Source organism: Salvelinus fontinalis, chromosome 11, assembly GCF_029448725.1.
Source record: "Salvelinus fontinalis isolate EN_2023a chromosome 11, ASM2944872v1, whole genome shotgun sequence".
Taxonomy (NCBI): Eukaryota; Metazoa; Chordata; class Actinopteri; order Salmoniformes; family Salmonidae; genus Salvelinus; species Salvelinus fontinalis.
Genome location: NC_074675.1, coordinates 31,455,098 through 31,480,256, shown reverse-complemented (window position 1 = coordinate 31,480,256; position 25,159 = coordinate 31,455,098). Strand labels below are relative to the sequence as shown.

The following is a 25,159-nucleotide window of genomic DNA, read 5'->3' as shown; positions in this document are numbered from 1 at the left end:
CAGAGCTAGCGCGCAAACTAAAGCAAACATTAACTATCAAGCTAGCTAGTACCTATTCCATTTATGTGGCGTCGTCAAAGATGGAATCTTTGCTATCGTCAGTTTATTCCAAGATCAGCATGCAGCTGTAGTGCTTCAAAGTCCCTGTGATAAGGTTAGCGATAAACTGAAGTCCAAACTGAACAGAACTACACTCTCTTATACCATTGTCTTAAATATATTTAATGGTCTCGTTGCAAAAGCTAAATTGTCGCTAGTGAACTTTTCCCCCCATTTTTTTTCACCTTTATTTAACCAGGTAGCAAAGATTATAGCAAACACCACAGAAACGGAATTGGTGCTCGCTAGCTTTGCAAATGCAACTATTGTTGGAAGCCAGCCAATATGAAACAAACTATATTCAAATTACGAAAGGTTGCAGCATATGTTGTGTAAATGTGTGTGTGTGCAGCTTGGCCAGCCAGCCAGAAAAGTGTCAGAAAAAAGTAAAAAGACGGACATCAGAGTATTTTTCAGTACACCAAAACGCAAAGTAAGAACTCTAGTAGCCTAATATCTCAAAGACTAGTTGATAAAATGTTCATAAGAAAGAAGTGAAATGCTAATGGAAATGTTTCACAATGATGTCATTAGGCAGAGCAGGCAACAGATGGCACACAGACAGCAGAGTTGGGGACAGATATGCAGGGACAGACTGGCAGAGACAGGGAGTCTCAGGTAAGTTTGTTGAGTCTTTGTTTGGCAACATTATGAAAGGTTCTCAATTCTTTTGACTTGTAAAATAGGGACATAATTGAAAAATGCAATGGATACCCCCACTCTCAACTTAAACTGGTGACTAAACTAAGATTTGTTTAAGGCAATGGTATTGCTGTTGTGATTGATTGTGTAGTTTTGGGTACCGGTAGTTACGAGTACGGCAAACACCTTATTTATTTTCTAGGAGACAGACTGTCAGTGAGGGTGGTGAAAGGGAAAGAGCCAGGGAGAGAGACTTCAGAGGACAGTGTCACAGCCACGGCAGGACCAGGTGTCACCCTTGTTGCCAGCAGCACCAGTATAGGGGACAGTGGCACAGCATTGTCCAGTTACCTCAGTGATGGCACAAAACCATATTAGCCACACCCACAATTTATAGAACCGCAAACTCTTGCCAACAGAGTGTTGACGTTTCAAGAGAGATGGTTTCGCGATTTCCTCTGGCTACATTATAATCCATCAATAAAAGGAGTGTTGTGTTTTCACTGTAGCCAAGGGTTTTCAAGCCAGCCATCTTTTGGCCAAAGAGCAGATGCTGCCTTCATTAGTGCAGGATTTAGGAACTGGAGAAAAGGCATTGAAAAACTCACAGCACATCAAAACTGCCAAACCCACCGCCACTTTGTAATTGTAACAGCACACCAGCTAAATCCAATCAGTGTCCAGTTATCCAGCGCGTGGGGTAAACAGCAGGACGATGCAAGGCATTGCTTGATGAAAATTGTTAGTTCGGTGCGGCATGTAGTAAGACAGGGACAAGCCTTTAGAGGCCACACGGATGACAGTGGGAATTTATACCAGCTTTTGAAACTTAGGGCAGAAGAGGATGCTCCCATTTTACTGAAGTGGTTAACAGAGCGTACCACAATGTACACAGGCCCCAAAGCACAGAATGAAATTCTGAACATCATGGCCAATAGTCATTCGAGGCATCGCAGCTGAGATTAGGTCTCTTACGATTGTACAATTTTCATTCATTGTTGATGGTACTCAAGATGTCTCTGGTGCTGAACAGGAGAATGTCTGTCTGCGTTATGTTGACCATGACCTTGTCCCTCACGAGGAGGTTATTGGGCTATACAGGGTGTCGGAGACAACAGGTGAGGGCATTGCGAAGGTGGCAACTGATGTGTTGTTGAGGCTCAATTTGCCCATGTCTGGCTTACGTGGGCAGAGTTACGATGGTGCCTCAAACATGGCAGGAAAATACACAGGTGCACAGGCAATTGTGAGGAGGCAGCAGCCATTAGCCCCCTATGTCCATTGTGGAGCACACTGTGTAAATCTGATTACACAGGCTGGCTGCTCAGCCTCCCCACTGATCCGGAATTCCCTTTCCTGGGTCCATCAGTTAGGTGTCCTCTATGGCCAGTCAGGAAAGTTTAAGAGCATGTTTGAATCAATTGCCACGTCCAAAGATACAAATCTGACCACCCTGAAACCCCTATGTCCAACAAGGTGGACTGTGCGGAATACTGCTATTAGAGCTGTGCTAGAGCAGTATGAGAGGGGACTAAGCAGCCTAGAGGAGATGGCAAAATCTGCATCCAAGACAGCTTCAGCTGCCAGTGGCTTATTCGAGCACTTCAGCAAAGGCCAGACTGTGCTGGGCCTCACACTTGCCTCTGCTGTTCTTGGAGAGCTTGAATGTCTAAACATTTCACTGCAGAAGAAAACTCAGACTGTCTCTGGTATGCAGGCTGCAGTCGAGTGTGTGCGGTCATCTCTTAGGGGCACGAGAAATGATGGAAGCTACCTTGCACTGTATGAGAAAGCAACAACATTGATTGACTCTATTGAATCCATTGAGACGCACTCAAGACGATTTGCTGGCAAAGCAGTGGATCACTATAGGGCAGAATTTTTAAAGTGTTGGATGGTGTGGAGGTTCAGTTTGGCGACCGTTTTGACCAGGACAGTCTAAACGTCCTGCAAAAGTTGGAAAGAGCGCTTCTCACGAGGGAGTTGGATGAGTCTCTAGATCAGTACCCAGAACTGAACATAAATTCTCTTTCAGTGCAGATCCCTCTCGTTCACAACAAATACCCCTCTAGCAGCAGTGGAGAGGCAGCAGAGGTCCTCAGGAGGCTTCCAGTGGAGGTGCGGGGGTTGTTTGACCAAGTTGAGGTGCTGATCAGAATTTTGTTTGTGGTGCCAGTGTCTTCATGTGAGGCTGAGAGGAGTTTCAGTGCACTCCGCAGGTTAAAGACTTGGCTACGGGCTAGCATGGGCCAAGAGAGACTGACAGGCTGGACAGTCTCAAGAGGGAAAATATCTGCGAGCAATTTGTTGGATCCATTGAAACCCACAAACATATGTTTGGTTCTTTTGCTCAGTAGTGTGTATAGCAGTGGTTCTCAACCTTTTTTGGGTACTGGAACCCCTGCATATTTTGAGGCAAGGTTTTGAGCGGTCCTCAGGGACCTCCACTCTATATTATATGTAAACTTACTGGAAACCTTGTGGTACTGACTACATTCATGACACTTTTTTATTTCACGGACCCCTTGCAATTAGTCCATGGACCCCTGTTTGAGAACCCCTTGTGTAATTGATATTTGTTCTTTTGTTTAGTAGTTTTCAGTACACTTACAAATTATTTATTTCATGTTATTTTATTTAAAATTGCGTACTTTGTGCGACATACTTGTCCATACTGTTTGAAGAGTTGAGACACTGACTGAAGGATATTTTGTTTGATTTATTTGGGTTTTTCATTGAAGTAAGTTATTTTTCTTTTAGAACTGTACTTATTTTAAGCTTTTTGTTCTTGTAAAGATATTGTAGTAGATTCAGGCCAGTGGCACATATTTAATGACTATATAAATGTATCAGAAAAAGTCAAATTAAAAGGTCAATTCAATACGGAGACCAACTTTGTGATGGTTCTCAATGGAGATTCTTTTAGATGTGATCACACCATGTTCATTGTATTTATGAAAACTACACCCATACAGTGTACAGTACCATTGCCACCTACTGGCCTTTCTTGATATTGCTGGTTGTAAGTACAAATACCTGCATACATACTGGACTGGTAAGGAGCACTGCTATAACTATTATTAGTAGTAGAATTATAATGATTTAGACATTTGAACAAGTTGGGAAAACCCTTCAGTTAACTACTGTACCTATCAATTATCCAGTTGTAGGAATTATGGTTCCTCAATATACATTTAACATATTACAACGTAGGCTATGTGTTACAGCACTACTTTTGGTGTCCCCCTCAGGAATTGCTCTTGAGAAAATGTAATGTAATTGTCCCCTCCAAGGTTGATATCAGATTTTCGCCCCTGGGTGGTCGAACAAGGCTACAGAATAATACAGCAGGGTTCGATTTCCAAGGGGGACCCGTACGAAGTATGTAAATATATGCACTTACTACTTACTGTAAGTTGCTCTGGATAAGAGCTTCTGCTAAATGACTAGCTAAAATGTAAACGTAAGCTACACCTCCTCTTCATCCAGTAGGTCACCCTCCTCCTCCTCTTCTGAGTCGTTGAGAGACTGGTTCTCTCTCTCCCTCTTTAGGCTGTCCTCCTTCCCTCCGCAGTTGAGGAGATGAGACACCTCCCGTGTCTCCGGCTTCCCACTACTCTTCATGTCTAGAGAGGGAGCCAGAGAGGTTTTATTGATAAACAAAAATGCGTCGCTTGATACATATTTATGTCTGAAAATGCAGTGGGCAACAAGTGTACATCCATCACTCTGTCCCGTCCTACCGGACTTCTTGCTGTGGTCCTTCTCCATGCGCTCCAGACTCTCTAGCAGGTCGTCCACCTTGTGTTTGATCTGGGCCAGCTCTCTCTTGATGGTCTGCAGGTCATCTGTCTTCACTGGGTTAGGAATAGGAGTCAGAGAGGAGAGAAGGGAGGAGGAGAGAGTCAGAGGCATACATTTACAGTCGGTATGGATGTCACTTCCATAGAATTAACATGGACACGTGTCTCCCGGATAAATGAATAATGGGTAAATGGTCTGAGTGAATTTGGACTTGGTAAGTGTGTGGCAAGGATGAGATCAAGTTATATCGTGTGTAGTTAGTAAGAGTGTGTTTGATCAATGTCGGAAGTGTTGAAAGCGTCTGTCATTCCATGTATGTGTGTGGCACTGACTGGTGTGTGAGGTCGAGGTCCTGCTCTGGCTGCTCCTGGAGGTGGAAGATGAGAAGCTGGTCTTGGTGCGTCGGCTGCCCCTTCCAACTCCACTCAAACTGACCCGGGGATGTTTGGAGGGGATCGCTGGCCGGGACAGGGGTGGAGGCGGAGGGGGCACACGAGAACGGTATGAGTACGTCCTACAACGGCAACACAAACAGGCACACACACATGTTATACGACATAAGGCTGTTACAAATGTAATGCATTCAATGTGTAACATCTCTCAAAAGAACGCTGGAGTTGAAGGAGGAGGTACAGCAAAAATATCAGATCCTTTGCCCCTTTTTAAGTACAGTGTGTGTGGCAACGGCGAACCAAAGGCTTACCGGTCACAGTAATCTCTCTGGAAGTCATAGTCCAAATCAAATAAAGAACTGGGCGGGTGGGCGGACAGACGGACGGGGTGGTGGGAGAGAGAGAGTGAGAGAGATTAACTGAAGCACTTGGTACAGATCCTATTTCATTATTTTTATTCACACAGAGAGGAGTTGAGGTACACCTGTACATGTCTCCTGCGGAGCGCTTAACCGTCTTCGATCTCTGAGGCTTCGGTTCACAAGCGAGGTTAATGTCAGAGAGAGAGGAGGGGTAGGGAGAAAGACATACAGAAAGAACAGAAATAGAGCAGAGGAAAATCAAAATTCTATCTAGACAGGGGATGTAACATCCACATTATCACATGTCCCCACATATACTATGCCTTTAGAAGAGGGGGAACATATTGGAGGAAGAGTGGGGACACGGGAGCAGGAGTGGAATACCGCTGCCTGTGTTCTTACCTAGGACCTGTCCTACAATCATCCTCCCGTCCTCGCCCGCTACAGCGGCCCGGGCGTTCCTCTCGTTGGCGTACTGGACGAACGCGAACCCCTTTGTGGACGGAGCAGCCCACAATCTTGCCGTACTTGCTGAAGAAGAAGAACAACGAGTTAATTTATTGTCCAATGTACAACGAATGGAAATGTGCCTTTTGTACATCTGTGGCTGTTCAATGGATATTTTTACGCTACACAAGAATTGCCCTTCTGGGACAGCATTGAATTGAATTCTTCTGCTCTATCCCAACCCCGCCCGAAAGACACACATACACAGAGGCTGGTGATGTTGGAGCAGAGAGCAGCCAAGAGTATCATGCCACCTACCTGAAGATGGCCTCCACATCTGCCTTGGTGACCAGGAGTGCGTTGAGGTTCCCGATGAAAAGCCGGGAATGGAGCGAACGAGGGTCCGTCTTGTTGGTCACGTTGCCGGACATCATGCTACTGGAGGTGAGAGGCCGGCTGGTGTGTTTATGAGAGGGAAATGAAGGGAGGAGAGGAAAGAGAGAGGAAGAGAACGGAGAAGTTGAGATATGCGTGCTTGTGACTGTGTGCCTGCCTGTACGGGGCTGCTTTCCAAAATAAACTGGACCTGATTTGAGAGTCTGCGTCCACACACACACACACACACACACACACACACACACACACACACACACACACACACACACACACACACACACACACACACACACACACACACACACACACACACACACACACACACACACACACACACACACACACACACACACACACACACACACACACACACACACACACACACACACACACACACACGATTGGTTGTTTAAAACAAGCATCCCATTCATTATGTTTGTAGGGCTAACTTAGATGATGGCTTACAGCAATGAATGTAGATAGAAGGACTTTAGGCCCTTTCTACTTTTCTGTGCCTATAATCTACATATAATGGTTTTGTACATAAGAAGGTGGGTGGGGGTTCTCATTTTTACACACACTATTTGTGTGTCAGCAGTGCTTTTGGTTATATTTCAGGGTTTATACCGGAAGGTCTCTGCTTCTACATCTAGAGGACATATTTGGAAGGTTGAAGTAACCAGAACTCACTCCATGTCGCCTGTGCCCTGGACGGGCGTGGTCTGCCTGTTTCAGTTGGAGAGAAGAGTGTCGTTATTTGTCAACTGAGCCTGAGCTCGGCTATGCATCGTGGGAGACGTAGTGCATCTATGGAGTGGTGTCTCTAGAACTACAGAAGTCTTCAGAAGTGAAGCGTTTCATATTTTTTGGATCAGTGCTGCTCCCATGAGGTACTTCAAAAGTATTAAATATATACAGTATATACGCCTCACAAAAAAATAAAAAAACGTGGAGTCATGTGGAGGTAAAAGAAAAAAGGAGAGGATGGCCAAAAAAAACCCTGTTGGATGAATAGTATTATCATATCAAACAAGACAAATAAGTTAGAAAGCGATTCATTGGGCAGGTCAACTGGCCAATTCAGAAAACCCCAAAGTGCTTAGCAATATTACTGTACGTAGATAGACAAACAGTATGAATTACAACTGGCATGTGAGGCCCAACATACTGTAGGAGACACTTGATAATATAATAGTATAATAGCCGCCTTGTGCACTCTCGATGAGGTGTCGCACAAATATCTGAACAGCAATAATATAAATGTCTTCGGGTCGTTGAAAAGTGCTATATAAATCTCATGTATTATTAATAACATGAAGTGATTTTGGCATACCGTCTTTCATTATACATGTCTGTAAATCAAATCAAGGGACATGTAATTAGTTGGCGTGGTGTCAGAAAGAGGACATTCCTAAGTGTCAATGTAAATCCCAAAGCAGAGTACCTCTTGGCCCACATCCACTTTCCTAATGATAAAAACAGATGGTACAACAGACCACGACACAGCCAAGGGAAGCTCCACATCCGTCTCTGCACGGTGTACACACACACAATCATTTTGGATGAGACTGTTGCGTCTTGTGTTAGGTCTGGGTGTCTAGCCAAAAGCACACATCACGTGATGATTTTTTCTTTGCTGGCTAGTTGACAGGGTTGCTATCCACCAGCATCAATATGAGACTAGAATACAGGCAGTGCATGTGACCTGGATCAAAGGTGATGCAATACACACAGCTGGGTACTAATTCAGAAGGTCCGGTTACACAAATGTCCTAGGTGGCAAAGGGCCGGATGGATATTGTCATTTATCGGCGTAGTAACAAACCCCCACCTCGATACCCATGCGAACCCAAACTGTTGCCATTTTAAAGCTCAATTCCTGCAATTCTACACATTTTGCCATGTCTTATGTGTTTTCATACCTGAGTGACTCAGCAAAATCAATGGGGCCCACCTTGGATGTCAAGAGGAAAAATGCATAAGAGCAAAAATGTCCATGAACCAACAAATGTCATAATTAAATTGCACCTCGTGCAGACATTCTACTATTATAACTCTCAACAGCAGTAAGTTGAAAGCCCGACAGTTCCTACATTTTTTATTTGACAAAAATGTACGTCAGGACCGCAGTCCATATTCACCCCTTTCTAGGTCCAGATATGAACCGTGGTCTGCCAGTTGAGTGTGGCTGGCGTAGGGGTCGATTTGTCATTGGGCCCTAGTCTGGCAGATGTCAAACTCAGAGGAGGGGTACAAACCAATCGTGCTACATAATTCCCTTAGTGGATGACACAACTCCCCATTAGAGATATTATTGTACAAGGAGTGAAAAGAAACACACAGCATGTGGAGTTGTTTCATAGCGTAGAGCGCTTCAGGTTTATATTGTGGGTCGCCGTTTCTAACCAGCACCTTCGATGATTACCTGCCTCCAATTTATTCAGTTCCCAGGTGAACAATTTCATCAAAAAAATGTAATCATGAAAAACAACTGGTAAAGTAGGGGTTCAATGTGAAATGCAAACTAATAGGCTATTCAAAACTACAATAATGGAGAGTAGTGATTGGCTATCACAACAGCAGCAGAAAACTCCTTGCTTTGGGATTTCGAAAAGGGGAAAAAGGCTACTTCAAAAAGGCAGAGAATAAACTAAACTGGATTCAAAATCGATAGCCAATCACTACTCTCCATTGTTATAGGTCTGATTAGCCTAGTAGCTTGCATTTCACATTTAACCCTACTTTTCCAGTTGTTTTTCATGATAAAAAAAATGGATGAAATTGGTCACCTGGTAACAGACAAAACTTTTAAGATTTGTTGCCGCTCAAACTAAAAAAGGCGAACCAAAAAATGAACATTGAGAGAGCGTCTGTAATGTTGAATAAAGCCTTAGAGGCTACCAACTATGCTAATGATATCAGAGGATTTTGAAACAAATAATTCTGATTGTTTTAGTGGTCATATACAATATATGTGGATATACTGTATATAATAATCCAGTACAGTGGATTAAGAAAGTATTCAAACACCTTGACTTTTTCCACATTGTTATGTTACAGCCTTATTCAAAAATGTATTAAATACAACATTTCTCATTAATCTACACACAATACCCCATAATGACAAAGCGAAAACAGGTAATTTTTTGTGTGTGCAAATGTATTAAAAATAAAAAACAGAAATACCTTATTTACATAAGTATTCATTGGTTCAAACATTGGTTCAATTATTTTAATTTAATTTTGTTCAGATTTTTTCTTCGGTGTGCTCATTGCTCACATTGCTCTAAAGTTTCTGTAGAAATAAATCAGATCATGCCCGAACTGTGCGATGTAGTAGGCTGATCCTCAACACAGGGACCCCACAAGGGTATGTGCTCAGCCCCCTCCTGTACTCCCTGTTCACCCATGACAGCGTAGCTAAGCACCCCGCCAGGTCAATCATTAAGTTTGCAGACAACACAACAGTAGTGGGACTGATTACCAACAATGACGAGACAGGGAGGAGGTAAGGCTCCTGGGAGTGTGGTGTCAGGAAAATAACCTCTCACTCAACGTCAACCAAACAAAGAAGCTGATTGTGGACTTCAGGAAACAGCAGAGGGAGCACCCCCCCCCCCCCCCTATCCACATCGACGGGATTGCAGTGGAGAAGGTGGAAAGATTCAAGTTCCTCTACGTACACATCACTGACAAACTGAAATGGTCCACCCACACAGACAGTGTGGTGAAGAAGGCACAGTGTGGTGAAGAAGGCGCAGCGCTTCTTCAACCTCAGGAGGCTGAAGAAATATGGCTTGGCACCGAAAACCCTCAAACTTTTACAGATTCACAATTGAGAGCAGCATATCGGGCTGTATCACCGCCTGGTATGGCAACTCCACCGCCCCCAACGCATCCCCGAGGGCAAACTACCTGCCCTCCATGACACCTATAGCACCCGATGTCACAGGAAGGCCAAAAAAGATCATCAAGGAAAACAACCACCTGAGCCACTGCCTGTTCACCCTGCCATCATCCAGAAGGCAAGGTCAGTACAGGTGCATCAAAGCCGGGACCGAGAGACTGAAAAACAGATTCTATCTCAAGGCCATCAGACTATTAAATAGCCATCACTAGCACCTTAGAGGCTGCTGCCCTATATACATAGACTTGAAATCACTGGCCACTTTATTAATGGAACACTAGTCACTTTAATAATGTTTATATATTTTGCATTACTCATATCATATGTATATACTGTATTCTATTCTATTCTGCTGTATTTTAGTCAATGCCGCTCCGACATTGCTCGTCCAAATATTTATATATTCTTAATTCCATTCCTTTACTTTAGATTTGTGTGTTTTGTGTGTATTATTGTGAAATTGTTAGATATTCCTTATCCTGAGCTACAGTCAATAAACTATAGTCAATGAACAGCATTCTTCCATTGGTATTCCTCTTGTCCAGATGGGATAGGGCAGTGTGCAGTGTGATGGTGATTGTATCATCTGTAGATCTATTTGGGCGGTAAGAAAATTTAAGTGGGTCTAGGGTGACAGGTAAGGTGGAGGTGATATGATCCTTGACTAGTCTCTCAAAGCACTTCATGATGACAGAAGTGAGTGCTACAGCACGGTAGTCATTCAGTTCAGTTACCTTTGCCTTCTTGGGTACAGGAAAGTTGTCTCTCTGGAAAGCAACCCTTGCCCTAATTTTGTCTATCTTATCTATAGACTGGGCATTAGCAAGTAATATACTCGGAAGCGGTGGGTGGTGTGCACACCTCCGAAGTCTAACCAGAAGCCTGCTCCGTCTTCTGGTCAGACTTCAGAGGCGCGCACATCACCCATCGCTTCCGAGTATATTACTTGCTAATGCCCAGTCTCTAGATAACAAGGTAGACGAAATTAGGGCAAGGGTTGCTTTCCAGCGAGACATCCGGGATTGTAACATACTCTGTTTCACGGAAATATTCCTGGTCGTAATGCTGGTAGTGCTGGCGAGTTACCACTGCTCTGATATCCAATAGTTCTTCCCGGCTGTATGTAAAAATAAAAATAAACATTTCTGGGCTAATAATGTAAGAAATAATACATTAAAAAAACTAAATACGGCAAAGTTTCCTAAGAGCTAGAAGCAAGGTAGCCCTCTCTGTCGGCGCCATTCCATAGGGAATGGAGCTACCATCCTCAGTAGCTTTCCATCTAAGTTGTCAATGCCAGGAGGTTTATCAATATTGATCAATAACAATCATTTCTCCCCCTCTCTCACAATAACTTTACAAAATTAAACTTGCAATGCTTTTCTTTCATTATTAGCTTCTTATGCACGAGTACAGTGGCTCACTGTTCGTTGTTGGCATTTCCTGCCTAAATTTGCCCACTTTGCCAATGAAGTAATCATTCAAATAATTGGACATCAAATGGTTGTGATGAATAAGCCATCTGATTCGATGAAAGATGGAGTTGAATTTGTCTTTCAGCCCATAATTTAATTTAACCCATCGGAGTCTAAGCCCTGCCTAAGCCAGGGGGTCTACTAAGCTATCGGGAATTGTTTTAAGAAGGTCATACCAAGGATAATTTAGCTATTTGATTTGGAATTTTAAGACCCCTTGAAGTATGAAAAAATATAAAAAAAATATTTGATAAATGTATTTTTGGCCTTACTTCTATTAGTCCGTACAAACGCATTGAATAACAGATTCACTACATCGAACAACAGATTGTCCCAAAAACAATTTAAAAGGAAGTTTGTTCTGAATTTTCTCCCATATATTTGACAGATACAAGAAATATCATGGAACGTTTATTTTTTACATGTATTTAAACACTTATTTTTGTCATTCATTAAACAGTCTCCATACATACATACTTTCATTCATTTGTTCAACTGGTACCGGGGACCTTCAGACTACTCGTGTGAGGCCTGTGGGTGTCATAGAACAAAACAATCGTCATGTACAGTGCATTCGGAAAGTATTCAGACCCCTTGACTTTGTCTACATGTTATGTTACAGCCTTATTCTAAAATGGATCAAATTGTTTTTCACCCTCAATCTACACACAACAACCCATAAAGACAAAGCGAAAACAAATTGTTTGTTTGCAAATTTATTACCAATAAAAAACAGAAATAACTTATTTACAAAAGTATTCAGACCCTATACTATGAGACTCGAAATTGAGCTCAGGTGCATCTTGTTTCCATTGATCATTCTTGAGATGTTTCTACAACTTGATTGGAGTCCACCTGCGGGGAATTCAATTGATTGGACATGATTTGGAAAGGCACACACCATTCTATATAATGTCCCACAGTTGACAGTGCATGTCAGAGCAAAAACCAAGCCATTTGGTCGAAGAAATTGTTCCATAGAGCCCCGAGACAGGATTGTGTCGAGGCACAGATCTGGGGAAAATTTCTGCAGCATTGAAGGTCCCCAAGAACACAGTGGCCTCCATCATTCTTAAATAGAAGAAGTTTGATCCCACCAAGACTCTTCCTAGAGCTGTCCATCCGGCCAGACTGAGACATCGGAGGAGAAGGGTCTTGGTCAGGGAGGTGACCAAGAACCCGATGGTCACTCTGACAGAGCTTTAGAGTTCCTCTGTGGAGATGGGAGAACCTGCCAGAAGGACAACCATCTCTGCAGAACTCCACCAATCAGGCCTTTTTGGTAGCGGAAGCCACTCTGCAGTAACAGGCACATGACAGCCAGCTTGGAGTTTGCCAAAAGGCAGCTAAAGACTCTCAGACCATGAGAAACAAGATTCTCTGGTTTGATGAAACCAAGATTCAACGCTTCGGCCTGAATGCCAAGCGTCACGTCTGGAGAAAACCTGGCATCATCCCTACGGTGAAGCATGGTGGTGGCAGCATCATGCTGTGGGGATGTTTTCAGCAGCAGGGACTGTGAGAATAGCCAGGATCAAGGCAAAGATGAACGGAGCAAAGTATAGAGAGATCCTTGACTAGGTACACAGCTACGACCGGAAGTTACATTTTCATAGCAGGCAAGGAGAATTTACGCCGTACGTTAGGAGAAATAACCTCTATCGATCCAGTATCTCTGGACATTGTAAATACGGTACTGGAGCTGACGTATATGTTAGGCTTACTTACTTTATCGTGTTCTTCTTGTTTTGTTCTACCTTGTTATTTTTAGTATTAATTGTTATTGATTACTGCCTTGGGGTTAGAGTTTGCAAGAAAGGAATTTCACTGTACTTCATTATGCATGTGGCATTAAAACTTGAAACAATACCTCCAGCCACAGCTCAGCCGTAAGCAGCGACCCAGTAGTACTTGACAGCAGCCCACCATTGGATCCAAACCCATCATTGGATCCCAGCCCATCCCAGCCCATCATTGGATCCCAACCCACCACTGGTTCCAAACCACCATTGGATCGCAGCCCATCCCAGCCCATCATTGGATCCTAACCCTCCATTGGATCCAAACCCATCAACGGTGGAACAATGTTCCAAACCCAGCACCACGTCTAGAAAACTTGCCATTGCCGTGACTGTGGTGAAACGTTTGCTCTGACAGTTGACCTGCAGAGGCATGTGACTCTTGTCAAGAAGAGACCCAATGAATGCCCTTTCTGCAAAATATGATACAACTGTAAACTGAAGGCTGATGTCCGACTCTGTCACGGTGGGACACAATGCACCTGTCCTGTTTTTGTCAAGAGATTCAAAATCAAAGGAGATCTGTCGAGACACATATAGATTCACACAGGAGAGAGATCATTTAGCGGTGGTGACCGTGGGAAAAGCTTCAGTCTCAAAGGTTACCTAAGGAAGGACAAACTGACTCTCACAGAAGAGAAACCATTTAGCTGTGAGGACTGTGGGAAAAGCTTCAGTCAGAAGGGAGACCTAGGGACGAATATACTGACTCACACAGGAGATTAATAATTTAGCTGTGGTTGTGGGATAAGCTTCAGTCTCAAGGGGACCCAACGAGGCATAAACTGATTCACAGAGGAGAGAAATAATTTAACTGTGGTGACTGTGGGAAAAGCTTCAAGCACAGGCAGACCCTTAAATTAATACACATCTTTATAGGGTTAGGGTTAGCGTAGGGGCGGCAGGTAGCCTAGAGGTTAGAGCATTGGGGCGGCAGGTAGCCTAGTGGTTAGAGCGTTGGGGCAGTAACTGAAAGGTTGCTAGATCGAATCCCTGAGCTGACAAGGTAAAAATCTGTCGTTCTGCCCCTGAACAAGGCAGTTAACTCACTAGGCTGTCATTGTAAATAAGAATTTGTTCTAAACTGCCTTGACTAGTTAAATACAAAAATAAAGTCTTTCCACACTGCCATATCTCCATGTTATAGTGTGTGTTTAAGGAAGACAGCTAATTACCACAGGTGGTCGCCTCTATCTAGCATGCTCTGTAACGGAAGAAAGCCACCAGAAACATGTTGTAACTGAAAAATACTGTCAGCTGCAACTGTGAAAAAGCCGGATAAAACATTTTACAGGGCGGCACGTAGCCTAGCGGTTAGTGCGTTGGGCCAGTAACCTAAAAGTTGCTGGTTTGAATACCCAAGTCGACATGGGGAAAAATCTGTCTGTGCCCTTGAGCAAGGCACTTAACCCTAATTTGCTCCAGGGGCGCCTTACTACTATGGGTGACCATGTAAAACAATTCAATTTACTGCACATATCCGGTGTATGTGGCAATGAAACACATTTTTTAAGTGCATATTTTGCAGTTGTGAAATTCTTTTTATGTGATATGAAAGTTTCTAGAACGATATTGCAATTGAGAATCGATTCACATTTAGATGGAGTATTTGGCTGTTTTGGCTGCTAGAGCCCGTCTACTTTTGAAAAAGAACATATAAAGTTCTTGGACCTTAGGGAGTAACGGTAGGCTCATCTACACTCCTTAAGAGTACATTCTTGGGCTAAGGCAGACCCTATAGACCCAAACGGTGCACAAACTGACTCACACAGGAGATAAATTATTCAGCTGTGGCGACTGTGGGAAAATCTTCAGCCTCAAAGGTTACCTAAGGAAGCACAAAGCAACTCACACAGGAGAGAAACCATTTATCTCTGGAGAATGAATGGTCAGACTGATGTTATTGTTGATACATTAAATATATACTTTCCAGAAACGATCTCCGTCCTTTTCTTGAAGACTATTTTCATTCATTGATATACAATCGACTCCTGAGAAATAATTGATTCTCCCAGATCATCCTATACTTATGATAACCACTGTTTTTCTAATGTTAAAAAAATAATAATGTAGTAATCGTTTCACTTTACTAGTCTCTAGACTGGCTGCCTTGCACGGTAGTAAACCCCCAACCAGCTGGCGGCGCTGTTGTGTTTCTGGGCTTGCCACACGCTAGCTAGAACCAAGGAATCGTCTAAAATCCCTTGAGTATTACACGGAAGTAGGATTGGAGACGAATTTGTTTTGATTTTCAACATTCACCGTGTTGACTAAAGAAATACCAACTGGCTCAGTTGAATTTGCAACGCAAAACGAATTTGACAGAACATGTCTAAACTAGAGTTCTTGCGTGTGTTTTTGAACGAGCGTTTAACGGCTGCTGCTGTGGAGATTTTCGGGGCAGTTGAGAAAACGGTAGTGGGGTACCAGGAGGAGAATGATCGGCTACGGAGACTGCTGTGTATCACACCGAAGATAACATGTATAGGTTCGTATCTATACTGAACACAAATATAAACGCAACATGTTACAGTTTATATAAGGAAATCAGTCAATTGAAATAAATTCATTTGGCCCAAATCTATGGATTTCACATTACTGGGTATACAGATATGCATCTGTTTGTCACAGATACCTGTTTGTCAAGATCAGAAAACCAGTCAGTATCTGGTGTGACCACCATTTGCCTCATGCAGCGCGACATATCTCCTTCGCATAGAGTTGATCAGGCTGTTGATTGTGACATGTGGAATGTTGTCCCACTCCACTACAATGGCTGTGCGAAGTTGCTGGATATTGGCGAGAACTGGAACACGCTGTCATACAGGTCAATACAGAGCATTACAAACGTGCTCAATGGGGTGGCAAGTCTGGTGAGTATGCAGGCCATGGCAGAACTGGGACATTTTCAGCGTCCATGAATTTATGTTCAGATCCTTGCACCATGGGGTCGTATGCACGAGGTGAGGTGATGGCACGGATGAATGGCACAGCCATGGGCCTCAGGATCTCATCATGGTATCTCTGCATTCAAATTGCCATTGATACAATGGAATTGGAAGCGACGTGAAAGCCACCCTTAACAAAATATAGTTCACTTAAAGGCCTAGTGCAGTCAAAAACGTGATTTCCTGTATTTTATATTTTTTACGATAAAATTATGATAATGCCCTTTCAGTGTAAGAGCTGTTTGAAAAGAGCCATTTTATCCCGTTTTGGTGGGATGGAGTTTTGGCCTACCTGGTGACATCACCAGGCGGTAAATGAGTTAATAGACCAATAAGAAAGAGTTCCAAACTTCTCTGCCAGTAACAGCTTCTTTTTTTGCTGCCCATTTTTGTCATCGGACGACAAAACTCTACACACATTTTACATACATGACACTTTTTTTTTTACACATTAGTTACATAGCAAAAATATAGTTATTTGATATACATCAGGGTAGGGCTCAATTCAAATTGAAGGCAGTCAATTAAGAAAGTAAACTAAAATTACAATTCAGTAATTGTAAAATGTTCATTTATTTTCAATGACTTCTCAATAAACTGACAAGTAGAAGATATTTATTACCAAACTACATTTCAACATTTTAAATAAAAATGACCTGAATTAACTGCCTTTAATTTGAATTAAGCCCAGCACTGACATCTGACATAGATTGCACTTAAACATATCAGGTAAATGTGAAATAGTGTTTCCAGTCATAACTATTATAAATCATGAGCTTTTAATCCTACCCCTTAGCTACACTCAGCCAACCCCACCTATTTCTGTAGACCACCCGCTTATGATTTCCATGTGCCATATATTTTTCAACTGTGGTATGTTGTTACACATACATGTTGAACCTTTCTAATTGCTTAGTATCAACAGATTGTAAGTCAAAGTTTTATATTTTTACTAAGCGTTATTTTTTGTTTATTGACTGGTTTTCCAAATTTCCCAACTGTGCTATTTGTAGAGTTAGTTTTAGGTGAATGGTGTAATTTTTCTGTCATTCCTGAACCTGTGACCAGAAACAAGCTACATAGGTTTAATACCAGAATAAGTGATCTAGTGATTCTGTCTCTTTGCAACTATAAAAGCTGGTATTCAGATTTCCCATCCCCATTCCCAGACAGTCCTGCAGAAATTGAGGAATTGCTCTTTGCTAAGAAACTACACTACATGACCAAAGGTATGTGGACACCTGCTCATTGAACATCTCATTCCAAAATCATAGGCATTAATATGGAGTTGGTTCCCCCTTTGCTGCTATAACTATTCACTCTTTCGGGAAGGCTTTCCACTAGATGTTGGAACATTGCTGTGGGGACCTCCATGCAGCCCCAAGAGCATTAGTAAGGTTGGGCACTGATGTTGGACGATTAGGCCTGGCTCGCAGCTGGTGTTCCAATTCATCCCAAAGGTGTTCGATGGAGTTGAGGTCAGGGCTCTGTGCAGGCCAGTCAAGTTCTTCCACACTGATCTCGACAAACCATTTTTGTATGGACCTCGCTTTGTGCACGGGGGCATTGTCATGCTGAAACAGGAAAGGGCCTTCCCCAAACTGTTGCCACAAAGTTGGAAGCAGAGAATCGTCTAGAATGTCATTGTATGCTGTAGCGTTAAGATTTCTAAGGGGCCTAGCCCGAATCATGAAAAACAGCCCCAGACCATTATTCCTCTTCCACCAAACTGTACAGTTGGCACAATACATTGGGGCAGGTAGTGTTCTCGTGGCATCTGCCAAACACTGATTTGTGATTCATCACTCCAGAGAATGCGTTTCCACTGCTACAGAGTCCAATGGCGGCAAGCTCCCGAAAGGACAGTTATTGTGCTGACGCTGCTTCCAGAGGCCGTTTGGAAGTTTAGTAGTGAGTGTTGAAACCGAGGACAGACGATTTTTACGCGCTGCACACTTCAGCACTTGACACTCCCATTCTGTGAGCTTGTGTGGCCTACCGCTTCGCTGCTGAGCCGTTGTTGTTCCTAGACGTTTCCATTTCACAATAACAGCACTTACAGTTGACCGGGGCAGCTCTAGCAGGGCAGAAATTTGACGTACTGACTTGTTGGAAAGGTGACATCCTATCACTGAACTCTTCAGTCAGCCCATTCTACTGCCAATGTTTTCCTATGGAGATTCCATGGATTTGTGCTCAATGTAATACACCTGTCAGTAACAGGTTGTGACTGTAATAGCTGAATTTCTGATACTTGCTGGTTGAAAATGCAATCTACACCGGACCTTCTAATCAGCCTGTTTGCATGGGTGGGAGTTTTGGCTTGCCTGGTGACATCACCAAGCGGTATATTGGTTGATATACCAATAATAAAGACAGTTCCAAACCCCTCTGCCAATAAAAGCTAGTTTTAAGTTTCCCCCTCCCCATTTAGACCACTCCCAGACAGTCCTAGCCAAATTCTTGCTTAAGAGCAATTTTTTGCCATTTTAATGGAAAACTATTACAGTAAGGTGCCTAATTGTTACCCAGAAATGATTTGATATTGATTTAAAAGCAGCTGCATTGGTCCTTTAAACTACATGTATTTCACTATTCCCCAACACTGCCAATTAGCTAGGCAGGCCAAATGCATTTTCATGATTAAGTAATTTCATAAAAATCAATAAATCACAGCACTTTTTGGGGCTCGTTCGACAGTTTTTACCTGATTTAAGTTGATCTCTGTTGAAAAATTATCTTAAAAGTACTGTTTCTGCTTCCTGTTGTCGTGGATTTTCGATGTATTGCCCAGTATCAAAACCCTGGTTTCAAATGTCTAATTTCATAACCAATATGCTGAACTTAGTTGTGATATTTGACCAAAGCATAAAAAAATACTCTACACGTCACACTTGTGTTCAGATAACTTGTATTTTGCTCAGTTAGCACCTTATAATCTACCACATAGAGGCACTCTTTCCTCAGGTCTAAAAAAATATCCCTATGCCCCTGGGCAGTGATTGAGGACACTGCCCTGTGTAGAGAGCTGTCCTTCGAATGGGACGTTAAACGGGTGTCCTGACTCTCTGTGGTCACTAAAGATCCCATGGCACTTATCGTAAGAGTAGGGGTGTTAACCCCGGTGTCCTGGCTAAATTCCCAAGCTGTCCCTCATACCGTCACGGTCACCTAATCATCCTCAGCTTACATTTGGCTTATTCATCCCCCCTCTTCTCCCCTGTAACTGTTACCCAGGTCGTTGCTGTAAATGAGAATGTGTTCTCAGTCAACTTACCTGATAAAATAATGGTAAAATAAAATAAGAACATACTACTTTTGTATATTTAGTGTAGCTACGTGTACTCAGGCATGTCTAAAGGCTGATGACTGTATGATTCAGGTGTTCTATTTAATTATGTGGTATATAGCAAACCTCTGCTCCTCTTCTTCCCTCCAGACTCCCTGCAGCTCTCTCCCATAGTTTCTGAAGAGGAGGTTCCCCCTGAGCAGCAGCACTGTGAGCAAGAGTGGAGCCCCAGTCTGGGGCAGGAGGACCCAGAGCCCACACAGATTAAAGAGGAACAGGAGGAACTCGTCACCAGTCAGGAGGAAGAGCAGCTTCAAAGGCTGGAGGCTGATATCATAGAGTTTAAGTTCACTCCTTTCTGTGTGAAAAGTGAATGGGATCAGGAGGACTCACTTTGGTCCTTGACTCTTCCTCAAACCCAGACTGTGGAGAACAGAGACAGTGACTCTAAACCAGTGGATTCTAAACCTTTTGGCACTGTGACCCACCTAAAGGGTCTCGGAAATCCCTGTGACCCTCCATATAATCAAAACAATGACTCCAGCCATTGCTCCGTTGTAAGTCGCAACCCAGTAGGACTTGACAGCAGCCCTCCATGGGGGGAACACTGTTCCAAACCCATCACCATGTCGAGAAAAACTCACCGCTGCTGTGACTGTGGTGAAACGTTTGCTCTGAAAGCTGACCTACAGAGGCATGTTACTCTCCCCAAGGAGAGACCCAGTGAATGCTGCTTCTGCAAAACAAACTACAACTCCACCTGTAAACTGAAGGCACATGTCCAACTCTGTCATGGTGGGAAACCCTGCAGCTGTCCTGTTTGTGGCAAGACCTTCAATGTGAAAGGAGATCTTTCCAAGCACATGATGATTCACACAGAAGAGAAACCATTTAGCTGTAGCTGTGATGACTCTGGGAAGAGCTTCAATCTCAACGAACACTTAACCATAGATATACTGACTGGCACAGGAAGGAAACCATTTAGCTGTGGTGTCTGTGGAAAAGGCTTTAGTCAGAAGGGTTCCCTTACAAAGCATATATTTACTCACACAGGAGAGAAACGATTTACCTGTAGTGACTGTGGGAAAGGCTTCCATCAGAAGTGGACCCTATCTGAACATATACGTACTCACACAGGAGAGAAACCGTTTAGCTGTGGTGACTGTGGGAAAAGCTTCAATTTGAAGGGGAACCTAAGGAAGCATAAACTGACTCACACAGGAGAGAAACCATTCAGCTGTGGTGACTGTGGGAAAAGTTTCAATTTGAAGGGGAACCTAAGGAAGCATAAACTCACTCACACAGGAGAGAAACCGTTTAGCTGTTGTGACTGTGGGAAGAGCTTCAATCTCAAGCAACACCTAAACATGCATAAATTGACTCACACAGGAGAGAAACCATTTAGCTGTGGTGACTGTGGGAAAAGCTTCACTCAAAAGTCTAGCCTGCTGACACATGTGAAAACCATCCACAAAGAAATAAAACTGGATGAAAATTGATAGAAGCAATTAAATTATGACAAATAGATATTATGTAAGAAGAAGGAAATTAAAGGGTAGGATGTGGACATCACTCTTAGGGGGGGAAAAACTGAAGAAAACAACTCTGGATAATTCATATTCATATAGATGTGTGATTAATTTACTTTTGTAAATAAAGTTAGATTTGATTTGAATGATGAGGTAATGATAAAACAGAAAAGAGTATTTTAGGAAACACACAGATCTGCTGTTCAAAGTCTGTCGATGTTTTCACGGCATTAGAAACAGGAATTCCTCTTAGTTTGTTTTGGAATTTCTCTCAGGGTGATGAGAAAATGGTCTGACTGTAAAGGCAGTCAATGTTGTTCTCCCCCTTAGACGAGAAGGAGCATGGATAGGACCAAGATGCGGATTGAGGGAAATAAGCCATCTTTTAATGAAAAAACAGCAAACAAGACACTACAAACTACAAAACAACAAACGTGACTAACCTTCAACTGTCCTGTGAGGACACAGGAACAAACACCCACAAAAGCCTACTGCCTATGGCTACCTTAAATCTGGCTCCCAATCAGAGACAAATGAATGACAGCTGTCTCTGATTGAGACCCAATCTAGGCAGCCATAGACATAACTAGACAACCTAACAAACACTATCCCATACACATACAACACCCATGGACTAACCAAACACACACAACATACAATGCCCACCCCAACTCACGCCCTGACCAACTAAACATAATCAAAATAACATAAAAATAGGTCAGGAACGTTACACTGACTGTTATTTGTACAAAAAAAAAAGGACTTTCCAGAAAATGCTAAAGACTGTTTCTCATCCATTTTGACCTAATGCTGCTTATCTAAATTATAATATAAGCCTTCTAAGCTGCGGGAGAGTCTACAATTTTGGGTTGATTTTCTTCATTTTAGGTTAAAAAGAAGAGTGTCGTCCTCTTACATCTTGCTGTACACTTGATATGTGTTGGGGATGAATCAGAATTAGTTGGAAAGATGTTTTATTTTCATAATATGCTTGTGAGATACTTGTCATTAAAATATTTCCCTTTGGACTATAGGGTTGGCAGTTGCAGTTATCACTTCTCAGCTAGGGCTTAGTCACTTGGGGCCCAGAGAGGGGAGAGGTCAGGCTTGTCTTCATATGTCAATGTATCTGTTAAACAATGTCTGTACGCCAGTCACTCCCTCATTTTCTCATTGGGGGGAGGAGTATGGCAGTGTCTGGAACCATTGTATGTCCCCTCTGAGGTTGCCCTTATCTTGACCTAGTATATGACCTAAGAGGCTCACTGTCTTCAGTGAGTTTGTCCAGGTTGGGGTGTATTTGAGATGGGATTATCTAGAATTGACAATTGATATATGCCATTGGATGAGGTAATGTTTTGGTACTCTGTGAAGTACCAAGAATGAGATTAGAACCTCGTTTAGGAGACCAAACTGAACGATAATTTATAGCGAATGCTGTCTAGCTATGGGATACCCCTCTCTCAAGTAAAGTCTTTCTTTGTGAGCAGTTCCTATTATCTGTTGTTTGTCATGTCGACTAGGGGGTGGATCTTTGCTATAAAAGATCTCAGTTGCCATTATGTTGGCCACTCTCAACTTTTCATTAGAGATACTGAAATGTTGAAAGTCAAATGCTATTGCAAAAGCTTAATTATTATTAAAGGTGAAGTTTAAGTATAACTCTGACTGGTGTGTGGTTTGCTCTCTCATCATTTGGTAATACAGGAAATTGCCACGACATATGTCGCTGTGTTTTGTATATTATTATTTATAAAAAATGTGTTTGGAATGGCAATGTTGCCAGGGGAGATTGTGCTGTCTTAATGCATTTGATGTAAGCAATTGTAGGCCCATTTTGAATCTGTAGAATGACTCCATTACCCATAATGCTCATTGACTGTATTTTTACAATATTACCATGGCAAATATTGCGTCACAATAGTAATATACATTTTTGCAACATGCAGCAATCCATGATATTGAAGGTACGGTAACACTTTACTTGACACCCACGGTCATAACTGCTTTATGGCTGGTTATACCACCTACAGTGCATTCGGAAAGTATTCAGACCCCTTGACCTTTTCTACATTTTGTTACGTTACAGCCTTATTCTAAAATGGTTTAAATAGATTTTTCCCCTCATCAATCTATACCCCATAATGACAAAGCAAAAACTGTTTTTTAGACATCTTACAAATTGTATTACAAATAAACTGAAATATCACACATAGATTGCGTCGCTGCACAGCTATTTTCAGAAATAGTTGTCCTTCTGGAAGGTTCTCCCATCTCCACAGAGGAACTCTGGAGCTCTGTCAGAGTGACCATCGGGTTCTTGGTCATCTCCCTGACCAAGGCCCTTCTCCCCCTTCTCAGTTTGGCCAGGCGGCCAGCTCTAGGAAGAGTCTCGGTGGTTCCAAACGAATTCCATTTAAGAATGATGGAGGCCACTGTGTTCTTGGGGAACTTCAATGCCGCAGAGGTTTTTTTTGTACCTTTCCCCAGATCTGTGCCTCGAAAAAATTCTGTTTCGGAACTCTACGGACAATTCTTTCGACCTCATGGCTTGGTTTTTGTTCTGACATGTACATTTTGCAAACATTTCTAAATACCTGTTTTCACTTTGTAATTATGGGGTATTGTGTGTAGATTGAGTATTTTTTATTTATTTAATCCAGTTTAGAATAAGACTGTAACGTAACAAAATGTGGAGAAGGGGTCTGAATACTTTCCAAATGCATTGTACATAAGTGTTTAAACCCACATTTATTCAAATCAGTTTTTTCCCTGCTAATAAGTTTTTCGTTTGAAAGTTTGTTTCTTAAGTCCTTAGTTGTTGTAATGAATTCTTTAGTCATGTTTTTTTTCATCATTTTAAATCACTTGTAGAAAATACACTTTATGACACTGTCATAAAGCATTGTGATCATCGTCTGTCACTTTACTTGTACTAAGAAAATACACTTTATAACACTGTCAAGAAGCATTATGACCATCATAATCATATAAGCCAGCTAGGCCTGTCAGGTAAATGCCCTTATGTCAGTCATCAGTCAAAAAGAGGGTGTCTTGTCCTGCTCCTTAAATCTGGTCCCCCAGATTGAATGTGCGCAATTACAATAATAATAATTAAAAAATGGTTAATTTCAGAAAATGTTACATAGACAAGTAGACTAGACTATGGTGTAATGGAATGTTTTGCCTTGTGTGGTAGGTTTTGTGGGTTTTGACACTTATGTAGGTGTCATAACCAGCCATAAAATAAAGCAATATACACTATATATACAAAAGTATGTGGACACCCCTTCAACTTAGTGGATTCGGCTATTTCAGCCACACCCGTTGCTGACAGGTATATAAAATCGAACACACAGCCATGCACTCTCCCTTGACAAACATTGGCAGTAGAATGAGGGCTCTGGGAGTGTGGTGCCTGGAAAATAACCTCTCACTCAACGTCAACAAAACAAAGGAGATGATTGTGGACTAAAGGGAACAGCAGAGGTTGCAACCCCCTATCTACATCGACGGGACCGCAGTGGAGAAGGTGGAAAGCTTCAAGTTCCTTGGTGTACACATCACTGACAAACTGAAATGGACTGCCCACACAGACAGTGTGGTGAAGGCGCAACAACTTCAGGAGCCTAAAGAAATGTGGCTTGTCACTTAAAACCCTCACGAATTTTTACAGATGCACGATTGAAAGCATCCTGTCGGGCTGTATCACCGCCTGGTACGGCACCTGCACCGCCCACAACCACAAGGCTCTCCAGATGAGGTCTGCCCAACACATTACCGGGGTCAAACTACCCGCCCTCCAGGACACCTACAGCACCCGATGTCACAGGAAGGCCAAAAAGATCATCAAGGACATCAACCACCCGAGCCATTGCCTGTTCACCCCACTATCATCCAGAATGCGAGGTCAGTACAGTTGCATCAAAGCTGGGACCGAGAGACTGAAAACAGCTTCTATTTCAAGGCCATCAGACTGTTAAACAGCCATCACTAGCACATTAGAGGCTGCTGCCTATAGGCATAGACTAGGAATCACTGGCCACTTTAAGGAATGGAACACTAGTCAC

The 25,159-nt window shown here is 42.6% G+C and overlaps 1 protein-coding gene and 1 pseudogene across 1 annotated transcript; one reads left to right on the top strand and one right to left on the bottom strand.

The window, feature by feature from the left end:
- Nucleotides 1-380: 380 nt before the first annotated feature.
- On the bottom strand, nt 381-13,559 carry LOC129864710 (heterogeneous nuclear ribonucleoprotein C-like; annotated as a pseudogene).
- Nucleotides 13,560-15,505: 1,946 nt separating this feature from the next.
- Nucleotides 15,506-22,751, top strand: LOC129865530 (gastrula zinc finger protein XlCGF57.1-like). The gene is made up of 2 exons (XM_055938391.1): nt 15,506-15,811; nt 19,711-22,751. Exons 1-2 carry the CDS (start codon nt 15,652-15,654, stop codon nt 21,057-21,059), a joined length of 1,509 nt encoding a protein of 502 aa, XP_055794366.1. The 5' UTR covers nt 15,506-15,651; the 3' UTR covers nt 21,060-22,751.
- Nucleotides 22,752-25,159: the final 2,408 nt, after the last annotated feature.